The sequence below is a fragment of the Tachyglossus aculeatus genome, chromosome 5, assembly GCF_015852505.1.
Source record: "Tachyglossus aculeatus isolate mTacAcu1 chromosome 5, mTacAcu1.pri, whole genome shotgun sequence".
Classification (NCBI taxonomy): domain Eukaryota; kingdom Metazoa; phylum Chordata; class Mammalia; order Monotremata; family Tachyglossidae; genus Tachyglossus; species Tachyglossus aculeatus.
The window spans coordinates 55,358,742-55,372,163 of record NC_052070.1 but is presented as its reverse complement, the minus strand read 5'-3'; the positions used below and the strand labels follow the sequence as shown (position 1 = coordinate 55,372,163).

Here is a 13,422-nt window from a genome sequence, read left to right as displayed (position 1 = left end):
TATCCCCTCCAAGAGGCCTTCCCCAATGAATCCTTCATTTCCTCTTCTCCTTTACTCCCTTCTGTGTCACCTTTGCACTTAGATTTGCACCCTTTATTCACCCCACTCTCAGCCCCACAGCACTTATGAACTGATCCATAATTTATTTATTTATATCAATGGCTACCTCCTGCTCTAGATTGCAAGCTCATTGTAGTCAGGGAACGTGTCTACCAACTCTGTTATATTGTACTCTCCCAAGTGCTTGATACAGTGGCCTGCATACAAAAAGACCTCAATAAACAGGATTGATTAATTGATTGAGCCTGTGAAAGAACCTGAGAAGTGATAGCAAGAGAGATAGCAAGAGAACCAGGAGAGGTCAGTGTCACTGAAGCTAAGGTTAGGTAATGTTTCCAGGAGAAGGGGTAGTCTGCAGTGTTGAAGGCAACTGAGAGGTCGAGGAGGATTAAGATAGAGGTCTTTGGATTTGGCAAGAAGGAGCACATTTGTGTTCTTAGAGAAAGCAGTTTCTGCTTCAAATATGTTTCTTTCCTGTCATGATGTCCCCAGTCTCATCTCTCCCTTCTGCCCTGTGTTAACAAAGCCTTAGTTATCTCACTAAGTGCAAGGCCCCACAAATACCAATTTAATCCTGATCCATGATTTAAACTTTGACTGGTGAGGCATGGATCTTTAAATCCTTATGAGAAAAAGGCACCCTAGAGGTTGGTTGAATCAGTCAGTCAATCGTATTTATTGAGTGCTTACTGTGTGCAGAGCACTGTATTAAGCACTAGGGAGAGTATAACAATAAGCAGTCACAGTCCTTTCCCACAAGGAGTTTACAGTCTAGAGAGGTTAAACTGTCAGAAGACTCCATGACTGGTCCCATATCCACCCCTTCCTTACTGGGATTTAGTATTCCCTTTGTGGATGTCAGTTTATGAGACTGGTTAAATAAAACCTGTAATGGGCTGTGACAATCATGAATGAAAGGAGCCCATGAGTCATAGTCTTCCAGTCCTTGGGGGTAAAATTCCAGTCGTTGGTGTTTTGGGTCAATTTATTCCACATGTTGCGACACACATGATTGCTCCCCCAAAGAAAACAGAACCATCCCCACGACCCCAGTGAATGTCCATTGGCCCAACCTTCTCCTCAATCACTACCAAACACGCAAAAGATCTCAAACCTCCCCGGAAACCAGCTGGACAGTCCCTGTCACTTGCTCAGTGAGACAGATGCTCAGAGGGTCAGCTGGAGGGAATGCTGGGCCCTGGGAGAAACTGGTCAATGCAGCTCTTTTTCTCACAGAGGGAGATTCCAGGTGACCCCGGTTAGTGTCCCTGCCAATCAAAGCCAGCAACAACCCGAGACAGGCCTCCTTCTCCCACCAGGCCAATCCAACCCTGCCTAATATTATTTGTCCTGCTCCCTGCCTCGGGGTCTCCTGGGCTTTTGGGGTCTCCTGGATCTTGAGATCTCCAACAAATCCAGTCTCTTGGTATGCCCAAGAGTCCAGCATCAAGAGTTAGATTCACTCGGAAAATCAGATTTCTGCATGCCAGAGTGGGAGATTTGTCAGGATGAAGTCCATTTTTCTGAGATTTCCTGAGACTGTTTAAGCTTCTTAGAGCAGATGATAACAAGTGGACCCTTTCTGTTGATTCCTGCTGTTTGTCCTCTCTTGATCCATTCCAATTTCTCAGCTCTTGCTTTGTGGGGACTGGCTCTTAGTTTATTTTTCCTCCCCTCCCCTTGTAACCTTACTAATTGTTAATCATGAATGCTCAATAGGTGAATGAATGAATGAATGAATGAATGAATGAATGAATGTGAGTGAACAGCAACTGGGAAGAGCCAAGCCAGGGGTTATGCATGTCTCCTTTTTCCTGGACACGGGAAAGGACAGGATGTTGAATCTGTTACAAAATCATGATAAAAGCTGGATTCTACCCATCTAGGAGAATGAAAGAAATAATTTCCTGGGACCCACCCCCACCCCCACCCCCTGGTGAGACTGGACTCTGAGACTTATTGGAAGCAGCAAGATATGCAGTCCTGTGGCTGAGGAGATGGAGCCTGAACCAGACTCTCCCCGTCCCCTCGGAGGCATAAGCAGAAAGCCAGAGGAGATTCTGAAGGAAGGTCAGCCAGGAAAGGGTTAGGAATGCTTGTTATTCCTGGTGGGACTGCATTTCTTTGGAAGCTTTGACAATGATGTTTCTGAACAGAGAGGATGCTGGGAGGGACACTGGCTCAGGGGATCATGTTCCACCACTTGAAGGAGAAGGGCTTCCGGCGGACGTTGGTGCCGCAGTGGACTTCCCCGTGCAGTACATGGTAGGAGGTGAAGTCGTCGATGAAGGTGCAGTTGAGTCCCAGTGGCTCCAGCAAGGTCCGGACCTTTTGTTCCAGACAGCAACGACCATTGATGATGGGTCCAAAGGGCTTGGGGATCCCCAGGTATTTTCCCAGGACAACCATGTTCACCTGAAACCAGAGGAGAGGAGGATTTAACTGAGAGAAGACAGGATAAAGGTGAAGAACACCTGACCGTTACAGCCAACCACTACCTGCTTGATTTTCCCTCACACCATCATCATCATCATCATCATCATCATCAGTTCTGTAAGCAGAACACTGTACTGGGGGTTTGAGAACCCACAACTGAAATAAAAGATGAGATACCTGCCTGAAATAAGTTTACAATTTAATGGGGAAGATAAACAAAGAAGTATGGCCTAGTGGAAAAAGTACAGGATTGGCAGTCAGGAGATCTGGTTCTAATCCCAACTCCATCAGGAACCTCAACATCATGATATCAGGAACCTCAACATCATCATCATGATCATCATCATAATTGTTATTTATTACGTGCTTACTGTGCAGAGCAGTGCTATGAGACCTAGAGCAAGTCACAAAATTTCTCTCTGCCTCCATTTCCTCATTTGTAAAATGGGGATGAAATACCTGTTTACCCTCCCAGTGTTGGGTAGAGGTTGCATCTGAGCTGGTTGTATTGTATCTACCCCAATGCTTAGTATTGCTTGGCATTGAGTAGTGATCAATAAATACCATAGTATTATCATCATAATTATTATTAATATAAGCTGCCAAATATGCAATAGGTAAAAGAGAAAGAGCATAGATACAAAAAGAGAGAACAATTAAATAAACAAAAGATATAAGTGAGTGGTAAAGTGACTGATGAGATGGCAAGACTAGGAAGGCAGGCTATTTGTCACCACTTAACTTCTGGGTTGTGAGAATCAAAGCCCTGGGACTGTGTCTCCTTGTTCTATGCAAATAGTACTCACTTTGTGGTGATTAAGGATTTAACCCATGTGAGTACCTTCTGCAGGGACAGTGGTCTAATAACATTTTTTTTTCAGGCTGGTACATTTTTATGCTTATTTGCAAGTTTGCTTTAAACTTGCAAATAAACTTGCTTTAAACTGAAACTCCTATTTCAACCCAGCACACTCATTTTGCTCCTCTAATACCTTCTCTAATAATACTTTCTCTTCTAATACCTTCTCTAGTACCTTCTCACTGTACCTCGATCTCGTCTATCTCACTGCTGACCTCTCACCCACATCCTGCCTCTGGCATGGAACAACTTCCCTCTTCATATCCAACAGACAATTACTCTCCCTACCTTCGAAGTCTTATTGAAGGCACATCTTCTCCAAGAGACCTTCCCTGACTAAGCCCTCATTTCCCCTTCTCCCACTCCCTCCTGCGGCACCATTGCACTTCCTCCCTTTTTGCACACCCCCCGTTCAGCCCCACAGTACCTTCGTACGTATCTGTACTTTTATTTATTTATATTAATGTCTGTCTCCACCTCTAGACTGTAAGCTCGTTGTGGGCAGAGAATGTGTCTATTAAATTGCTATACTGTTCTCTCCCAAGTGATTAGTACAGTAAGCGCTTAATAAATATGATTGACTGACATTGACTGACTAGTCACTCAAATGTGAAAAAGAGGCTTGGGGCTTTTGTGGGGGTGAAGTAACAAGTGAGAAACATTGTACAAGTAAAGAAGTCAAAAGGAAAATGGAAATAAAGTAAGGAAATGATGATACAAGGGTACAAAGAATAGAATTCCCTTATAACAGTCCATAAGTCATGCCTTCAGCCTCTTACTATTTGGGATAAATTAAGTTCTTCTTCAAAGTGGACAAATGGGAAGCTATATACAGAGCAGAAAGAGGGATGGAAGGGTGAATTAGGAGTTGTAAGTCCCGGATTCCAATCTATCAATTGTATTTATTGTGCGCTTACTGTCTGCAGAGCACTGTACAAAGCACTTGGGAGAGTACAATATAACAGAGTTGGTAGACACATTCCCTGCCCACAACAAGCTTACAGACTTACATTAATATAAATACATAAATTATGGATATGTACATAACTGCTGTGGGGCTGAGGGAGGGGTGAATAAAGGGAGTAGATCAGGGTGACAAAGAAGGGAATGAGAGATGAGAAAATGACTGCTTAGGTAAGGCCTTGGAGCAGACATGCCTTCATTGAGGCTTGAATGAGGTTCAGGACTCAGCTGGGTCACTAATTCATTGTATGGTCTTGGGCAAGACACTTCCCCTACTCTGTGCCTCAGTTTCCCCTTATGTAACCGTTAACTCTAACATTCTTCGCTCTTCTGCCCATAGTAGTAGTAGTAGTAGCAGCAGCAGCAGCAGCATTTTTTGAGCGGTGCACCCTACTAGGTACTTGGGAAGTACAAAACAAAGAAGTGACATGTTCCTTGCCCACAAGGAGTTTACGTTCTAAAGGGGGAGACAAACGTAAAAATATTGACAAATTGAGTGGTCAAAATGAATAACTGAATACACATATATCCATGAGTGCCAAGGAAGGAGGCAGAGCACTCCATAAACCAGCATGCATCCAGGCCCCAACGTAGGTTCATAGATAGACAGACTAGCTATGGAATTTTAAGATTTGACTTTCTGCAATTTTACATCATCATCATCACGATCATCATTATCATCACCATAATAATAATAATAATGGTATTTGTTAAGCGCTTACTATGTGCAGAGCACCGTTCCAAGCGCTGGGATAGATGCAAGGTTATCAGATTGTCCCACGTGGGGCTCACAGTCTTAATCCCTATTTTACAGATGAGGTGACTGAGGCACAGAGAAGTTAAGTGACTTGCCCAAAGTCACACAGCTGATAAGTGGCGGGACCAGGATTAGAACCCATGACCACTGACTCCCAAGCCCAGGCTCTTTCCACTAAGCCACTCCTGATCCTGCTCATCATCAACATTACCATCCTAATATAATGGTTTTCATTGAGCACTTGCTATGTGCCAAGCACTGTACTAGTGCCAAGCAGGTGGGAGTGTCTCCATTGGACTACGTAAAGTGTGATAGGGGTCTTAGAGAGAGAACCCTAAAGGGTTAGAAAGAGCTAAGCCCAGTTCCTTAAATGAGCTGTGTTCTCCCAAGGCCAGCCCCTCTACCTGCTCACCAGATCTGGGAAAAATGCCACAGCTTTCCTTTTTTCCGACTGGAAGAGCTGCGGGACGTCAATGATGTCTCGCTCTGCTAAACCCAGCTCCCGCTTCAGGACTTCTCGGTTCCAGTCGATGCAGCTCTGAGGATAGAGGAAAAAAGGCAGTTTGTCTGCATCAGAGGGTTCCTGGGAAATTTTTCTTCCCTTCTGCCTACTCAACTTCTCTGTGTCTCAGTTATCTCATCGGTAAAATGGGGATTAAAAGTGTGAGCCCCATGTAGGACAACCTGATTACCCTGTATCTACCCCAGCAGTTAGAACAGTGCTCTGTACATAGTAAGTGCTTAATAAATACCATTATTATTATTATTATTATTATTATCATTATTATTATTCCTGTAACCTTGGCATTATGCTCAATTCATCTCATTCAACCCACGTATTTAATCTGTCACCGACTCCTTCTTTCACAACAACGCCTCCTCCTCTCCAAAATGCTATCATACTGCTCCAAGTACTTATCATTTCCCACCTTGACTAACTCCTGTGTCAGTCTCCTTGTTGACCTCCCTGCCTCTTGTCTCTCCCCTCTCCAGGACATTCTTCACTCTGCTGATCAGATCACCGTTCTAAAACAAGTTCAGTCTACGTCACTCCATTCCTCAAAATCTCCAATGAGGCACAGAGAAGGTAACTGACTTGGCCAAGATCACACAGCTGACAAGTGGTGGGGTTGGGATTAGAACCCATGACCTCTGACACTCAAGCCCATGCTCTGTCCACTAAGCCACTTCAAGAGGCCTTCCCCAGCTAAGCCCTCATTTCTCCTATAGACCCTCCCTTCTGTGTCATCTCTGCACTTGGACCTGTCCCCATTAAGCACTTTGATTGCCATTGCTCTTAGCTGGCATATCCATCTATAATTTATTTTAATGTCCATTCCTCCTCTAGTCTGTAAGATACTTGTGGACAGGGATCATATATGCCTATTCTAGTGTCTCATACTCTCCTAAGCACTTAATACAGTGTTCTGTACACAGTAAGCACTCAATAATTATCAATGATTGATTTATTAATTGATTGATCTTTTAAAAAAGAAGAAGCTCCCTTCCCATCTTGCATGATTTAGTCATTAGTCATTCAATGGCCTGGAAGCATGGGGCTGGAGCCGGTGACCTCTATATTTCTTTCCCCACCCTATGATTAAATTTTTAGAATGATAAGAAGGTTACTCCCATGACTGCAGCTGGGGCTTCTAGATTGTGAGCTCCATGTGGGACAACCTGATTACCTTGTATTCCCCCCAGCGCTTAGAACAGTGCATGGCACATAGTAAGCGCTTAACAAATGCCATCATTATTATAATTATTATTATTCATCTGAGCCACTGAGCCTGCAATCCAGCTTCTCCTTTCAAGTTCATCACCTTCCTCGTGATTTATATTTTTGTTTGCCTTTCCATATTTGTCTGTCACCATCCCCCTCCTCTCTTTATTCCTATATTGTGAGTTCCAATGAGAGCCGGGAACCACTTTGTCATGTCCTTTTATCCCAGCATTTAGTGCAGTGCTTTAGCAAGCCCTTTGGTGGGGAATGAAAAGGTAAGTATGGGGTTGCCCCTCCACGGTAGGGAGATTGGCCTGAAGATAGCCGCAGTAAAGCGGATTGTGTGCACAGTACTGAAGATGCCTCCAGGCAGTGCAGAGATGGAAAAACTTGTGCCAGTTGGAAACTGCTGAGAAATGAAGTCGAGATACATTTGAACCTGACTAGCTAAAAGCTGACCTGTGAACTCACCTAATATTATTACTACTACTATTGAAGGTTTGCACAATACTCTGGTTGGCCATGAGAGCTGGGAAGGTGTCAGAGGTTCCAGGACAGAGGTTCCAGAGGTTAGGGCTGGAAGGGATCTTAGGACACCCTTATTCATTAATCTCGGGCTTTTCACTGATGCCCCACTGACTCTCCAAGATGTCTTTCTTGGGCCTCCCCATACCTGGACAAACTTGTTGAAACTGATCAGGTTTTCATTAGACAGAATTTGGTTGATGGATATAGTCTTCACATTTCTATTTCCTGGAAGGAAGAGAGAAGATTGGGTTAAGAAAGAATGGAAAAGGAAATTATCACATTCTATTGCAGAAATTTTGGTATAAGGAGGTGAAGAGGTCCTGAAATTTAAATCGGGGTCAGAAAGTGCAGAGGAGGAAAAGGATGACTCACCTGCTTCCTACTGAGAATTCACTTCACTTCTCGAACTTCAGAAGGCAATTCTGCATTATCTTCTTTTTATGGCATTTGTTAAGTCCTTTCTATGCGTCAGACATTGTACTAATCACTAGGGTAGATGCAAGCTAATCAGATTGGACACAGTCAATGTCCCACATGGAGCTCACAGTCTTAATCCCCATTTTACAGAAGAGGTAACTGAGGCACAGAGAAGTTTAGTGACGTGCCCAGTAGCAGGCAAATGAAGGAGTCAGAATTAGAATCCAGGTCCTTCTGACTCTCACTATCTTGGTGTCTGCAGAGTGAGTGGTTTAATATTGAGATGAATCCACACTCTGTGACCTTTTTTGTATTTTGGCAATTTGCAATTTTTGACCATTCATTCATTCGATTGTATTTATTGAGTGCTTACTGTGTGCAGAATACTGTGCTAAGCGCTTGGAAAGTACAAATCTTCAACAGAGATGGTCCCTTCCCAACAACGGGCTCACAGTCTACAAGGGGGAGACAGACAACAAAACAAACCAAGCAGGTGTAAATCGCTGGGTAAATAGAGAAAACAGGAGTCTGAGAGACTCTGGGGGAGACAGAAGACTTCGTGGCTCTGTGGGAAATGCCATGACTCAATATTCTGAGTGTTCTAACACCCACTCCTGTCCCTGCACTTGGGTCTTGTCTTATGCTGTCGAGTCATGTCCAATCCATAGCGACTCCATGGATACAACCCTTCCAGAATGCCCCACCTCGATCTGCAATCATTCTGGTGGTTTATCCGTAGAGATTTCTTGCTAAAAATACAGAAGTGGTTTGGCATTGCCTTCTTCAGAGCAGTACACTTGAGTCTCCATCTTCGACTCTCTCCCATGCTGCTGCTGCCCAGCCCAGGTGAGTTTGACTTGTAGCAGATTGCCTTCCAGTCTCTAGTCACTGCCCAAGTTAGGAAGGGAATAGGCCTCTGCCTGACCCTCCCTTCCATAGTCAAGACTGGTAGAGTACTGGAAACTCACCAGGCGTAATCCTAAGAGGTGAGCACTTGGGTACATAACTTTAAACCCCGTTGCTTCTCCCTTCCTATAATTTATTTTAAATATCTGTCTCCTGCTAGATTGTAAGATTCCTGAGGACAAAGATCAAGTCACTAACTCCATTGTAATCTCCCAAGCGCTTAGTAAAATGACCTGCCCAGAGAGAGCACTCAATAAATCCTATTGATTCATTCATGCTAATCTTGACTCTGGCACCATGGGAATTTGTTGCCTTAGTTTTTCTCACTTTTGAAATGGGCTAATTCCAGAGAGATCTAGTTCAGTAAATGGTGACCATTAGCATTCCCTGAACCCAGTACAGACAGGCCAGATCCTCTTTAGGGAAGGAGCCAAAAAACGAAGAGATTCCCAGACATGAGATTGGGTACAGCTGATGCCATCTCAATCCATCAATCAATCAGTGGTGTTTATGGAGTGCTTATTATGGATAGAACACTGTACCAAATGCTTGGGAAAGTGTAATACAATACAGTTGGTAGAAGCAATCCCTGCCCACAAGGCACTTACAGTCTGCCAAGCTGATTAACTTGTATCTACTATGTGCTTGGCACATAGTAATCATTCAACAAATACCATAAAAATAAAACAGGAGAAGCAACATGGCCAAATGGATACAGCACAGGGATGGGAGTCAGAAGGACCTGGGCTCTAATGCACTTGTCTCCTAGGTGACCTTGGGCAAGTCACTGCACTTTTCTGTGCCTCAGTTACCTCATCTGTAAAATGGGGATTAAGACTGTAAGCCCCATGTGGGCTAAGGATTGTGTCCAAACTAATTAGCTCATACCTACTCCAGAGCTTAGTACAGTGCCTGGCACACAGTAAACTCTTAGCAAATACCATTAAAAAATTAGCAAACAAATAAGCATAAGACCATAAGCAAGGGAGTTATTAGAACAGACCACCGATCCTCCTCACCTAGTAACCTACTACCTTCATCAGCAGCAGCAGCAACCCTGGAGGAACACTCAAGTGCTGAGTATAGGGCTCTGCCCAGAGGAAGCACTCAATAAATGTGGTAGATTGATTGATTACCCTCCTCGACATCCATCCCAATTGCCGATGGAGCATTACGGGGTATCAGATCATAATAATAAATGCATTTATTAAGTGCTTACTATGTGCAAAGCACTTTTCTAAGTGCTGGGGAGGTTACAAGGAGATCAGGTTGTCCCACGGGGGGCTCACAGTCTTAATCCCCATTTTACAGATGAGGGAACTGAGGCACAGAGAAGTTAAGTGACTTGCCCAAAGTCACACAGCTGACAATTGGCAGAGCTGGGATTCGAACCCATGACCCCTGACTCCAAAGCCCGTTCTCTTTCCATGCTGCTTCTCTAAGATAAGCCTCGGTCCCAAGACTTGATCAGCCAGTGGTTAGCATAGCACTACTCTCCCTCTCTCATCCCTGTCAGTCACGTTCCTACAGGGGCAGGAAGTGCAAGAAGACAGTAGGCAGGCAGGGGGACAGCACAATGTCTAGTGTGTGTGTGTATATTTCACCCACAATAGCCAGCTCCAGGCCAAACTGGGATGAGAATCCAGGTCTACTGATTTTCAGAGCAATGCCTAGCCCCTGGAGCACGGCAAAAAAATGGTTAGGACCAGCTAACATTTTTCCCTTTGCACTCCTGTCTTTTCTTCTGGTTATCTGTTGTCCATGAATGTATCCAAATCTCTTGGAAAATTACCAATGTTTCCAGCCTGCAGAACTTCTTTCCTCTTCATAGCCGACAAAAAATTACTCTACCTGGTTTCAAAGCCTTGCTGAAGACACATCTCCTCCAAGAGGTCTTCCCTAACTAAGCCCTCCTTTCCTTTTCTCCCAACCCCCTCTGCGTCACCTTGACTTGCTCCCTTTATTCATCCCCCCAGCCCCACAGCACTTATGTATATATCTTTAATTTATATTTATATTAATGTCTGTCTCCCCCTCAAGACCGTAAGTTTGTTATGGGCAGGGAATGTGTCTGTTTATTTTTATAGTGTACTCTTCTAAGTGCTTAGTTCAGTGGTCTGCACACATTAAGTGCTCAATAAATGCCACTGAATGAATGAATGGGATCAAGGTCCATTTCGCCATTTCCTGTGTGAAGAAGTTCTTCTTTTGGTTTGTTTTTACCTGAGCATGCCTAAACCCACAAGACCACTCTAGGGAGGAATTGTGTCTACCAACTCTGTTGTAGTGTACTCTACAAAGTGCTTGGTACAGTGTTCAGCACACAGTGAGCACTCAATAAATATCACTCATAGACTGAGGCCAGAGCAACAATTTCCTATGAAATGCCCTGGAGCCAGGCCCCAGGAACAAGTATTTCATGTGTCCCTGACCTTCCCAGCTGCCCCTGCCCAGATGTCCTGAAAGATCCAACAAACACAGAAACCAAATGGGAAGAGATGGATTTGGCACTGAACCTGTGGTTGGAGGCGAAGGGCAAAGACAGTGAGCAGCAATGAAATAATGAAGAAGGGAGAAGAAGAAAATTTGACCACCCACCTATCACACCTTCAAACATCAGCGCTCTCCCATGGCCCCATTTCTGTTTCTCTTGGAAGAGCTTGAAGCAGGCACTTGGACTGGCCAGAAGCAAACGGAAACCCTGCCCAGGAAAAGAGGAGGTTCACATCAGTCCGGGGGCACTCAAAGCCCTCCCTTCCTACCTTTCAGTTCCTCAATTTCCCCTTCCCTCACCACCAAGGAATCTGCATTTACCCCTTTTGCGTGTTAAGATCTTATTCATTCATTTTTTTACTGCAGGCTGAATTTCTTTACGTCCATGCCATGCTACCACAGGGTAAAGCTAACAGGGGCAGACTGGAAATGCCAGCCTCCCCAGGGTGGGCTGGAGGGTCCCGAGGGAGATGTACCTTTTTATCTGGGGCTGGGACGAAGCTGAGGAACTCATCCACATGGCCCACTGACAGCCAATCCACAAAGAGCTCGATCGGGGGCTGAACTTTCTGGGCATAGAGGAAGTCTCGGACTACCTGGGTGACCCTCCGGCCACTGGACCTGGAATCCAAAGGGTTGAAAGAAAAACCACTTAAAAATTACCCCAAAATGATATTATTGAACACATTAGAAGGCAGAGGCTTTACTGTTTGCTTTGACTGTGGACGCCCAAACGCCTGCCACAGTGCCCTGGACCCAGTAGGGACTCAGTAAATTCCATGATAAATGAGGACAATGATGATGATCAATCAATCAGTCAATCATATTTATTGAAAACTTATTGTAAACACTTGGGAAAGTACAATATACCAGAGTTGGTAAACACATTCCTTGCCCACAATGAGCTTACAGTCTAGAGGGGATGATGATGAATATTTAATACAATTAATTTAAGTCATCAGCTTTCTGGCCAGGCACCGTATTTAAATCTAAATCATTGCTGACTCTCAATTAATTTAGAGAGGTAGGAGGGACCTCCAGAGTAAGTGCTCAATAAATACGATTGAATCTAAGGCTCCCTCAATTATTATTATTATTATTATTGCTATTATTAATTATTACTACAGTATTGGTTCATAGTCTAGGTAGGAGGGAGAACAGATATTTAATCCCCATTTTACAGATGAGAAAACTGAAGCACAGAGAATGTACTGATTAATTCCCAACACCCCATGTCATATCAACTAAAAAACCCACTTCTAGAACATCAATCAATCAATGGTATTTACTGAGCGTTTACTGTATGCAGGGCACTGTACTAAGTGCTTGGGAGAGTACAAAATAACAAAGTTTGTAGACATGCTCCTTGCACTCAACAAGCACGCAAATATTTATGTCCATCCTCTGCACTATATGTATATTCAATTTCACACTCAAGTATTTATTCTGATTCAACGTTTTGTAAATATTTTGCCTGTCTGTCTCCCCCATTAGAGTATAAGCTCCTTGTGGGTGGGGGAACGTGTCTTTTGCTTTTCCTGTGCTTCCCAATAGCTTGGAACCGTGCACTGTACTGTGGGACGGGGTGGGGTTTTTTTCGTTTTGTTTTGCTTTTTATGGTATTTATTGAGTGCTTACTATATGCCAGTCACTGTTCTAAGCACAGGGGCTAGGTACAAAATAATCAGGTTGGACCCACTCCATGTCCCACACGGGGCTCACAGTCTTAAACCCCATTTTGTGGAAAGATCACGGGCTTGGGAGTCAGAGATCGTGGGTTATAATCCTGGCTCCACCACTTATTGGTTGTGTGACTTTAGGCAAGTCACTTAACTTCTCTGTGCCTCAGTTACCTCATCTGTAAAATGGGGCTTAAAACTGTGAGCCCCACGTGGGACAACATGATTATCCTATATCTACCCCAGCGCTTAGAACATTCCTTGGCACATTGTAAGCGCTTAACAAATGCCATCATTATTATTTTACAGAGAGGTAACTGAGGCAAAGAGAAGTTAAGTGACTTGCCTAAGGTCACACAGCAGACAAATGGCAGAGCCGGGATTAGAACCCAGGTCCTTCTGACTTCTAGGCCCTTGCTCTATCCACTAGGCAGTGCTGCCTCTCTAAGAAGATACTATGATAACTTTTATTCCTTAACCCAGATCTTGCCTCCAGAAAGGATTTACCTTGAACCATTTAAGACAATAGATGCCTGGTACATTCTTTAAGATATCCAAGGGCAGGGGCTCCACAGCTTTCTGGCAGCCCTCTGGACTGTAA

The 13,422-nt window shown here is 44.1% G+C and overlaps 1 protein-coding gene across 1 annotated transcript in view; it reads right to left on the bottom strand.

The window, feature by feature from the left end:
* Positions 1–2,241: 2,241 nt before the first annotated feature.
* The window catches only part of LOC119928510 (protein-arginine deiminase type-3-like), a 44,542-nt gene continuing 33,361 nt past the window's right edge, over positions 2,242–13,422 (bottom strand). The window contains exons 12-16 of the mRNA XM_038746860.1: positions 11,619–11,763; positions 11,248–11,350; positions 7,472–7,551; positions 5,488–5,613; positions 2,242–2,475 (exon numbers count right to left, since the gene is read on the bottom strand). Coding sequence (XP_038602788.1) covers positions 2,242–2,475; positions 5,488–5,613; positions 7,472–7,551; positions 11,248–11,350; positions 11,619–11,763 — 688 coding nt within the window. The remainder of the gene's footprint in view (positions 2,476–5,487; positions 5,614–7,471; positions 7,552–11,247; positions 11,351–11,618; positions 11,764–13,422) is intronic.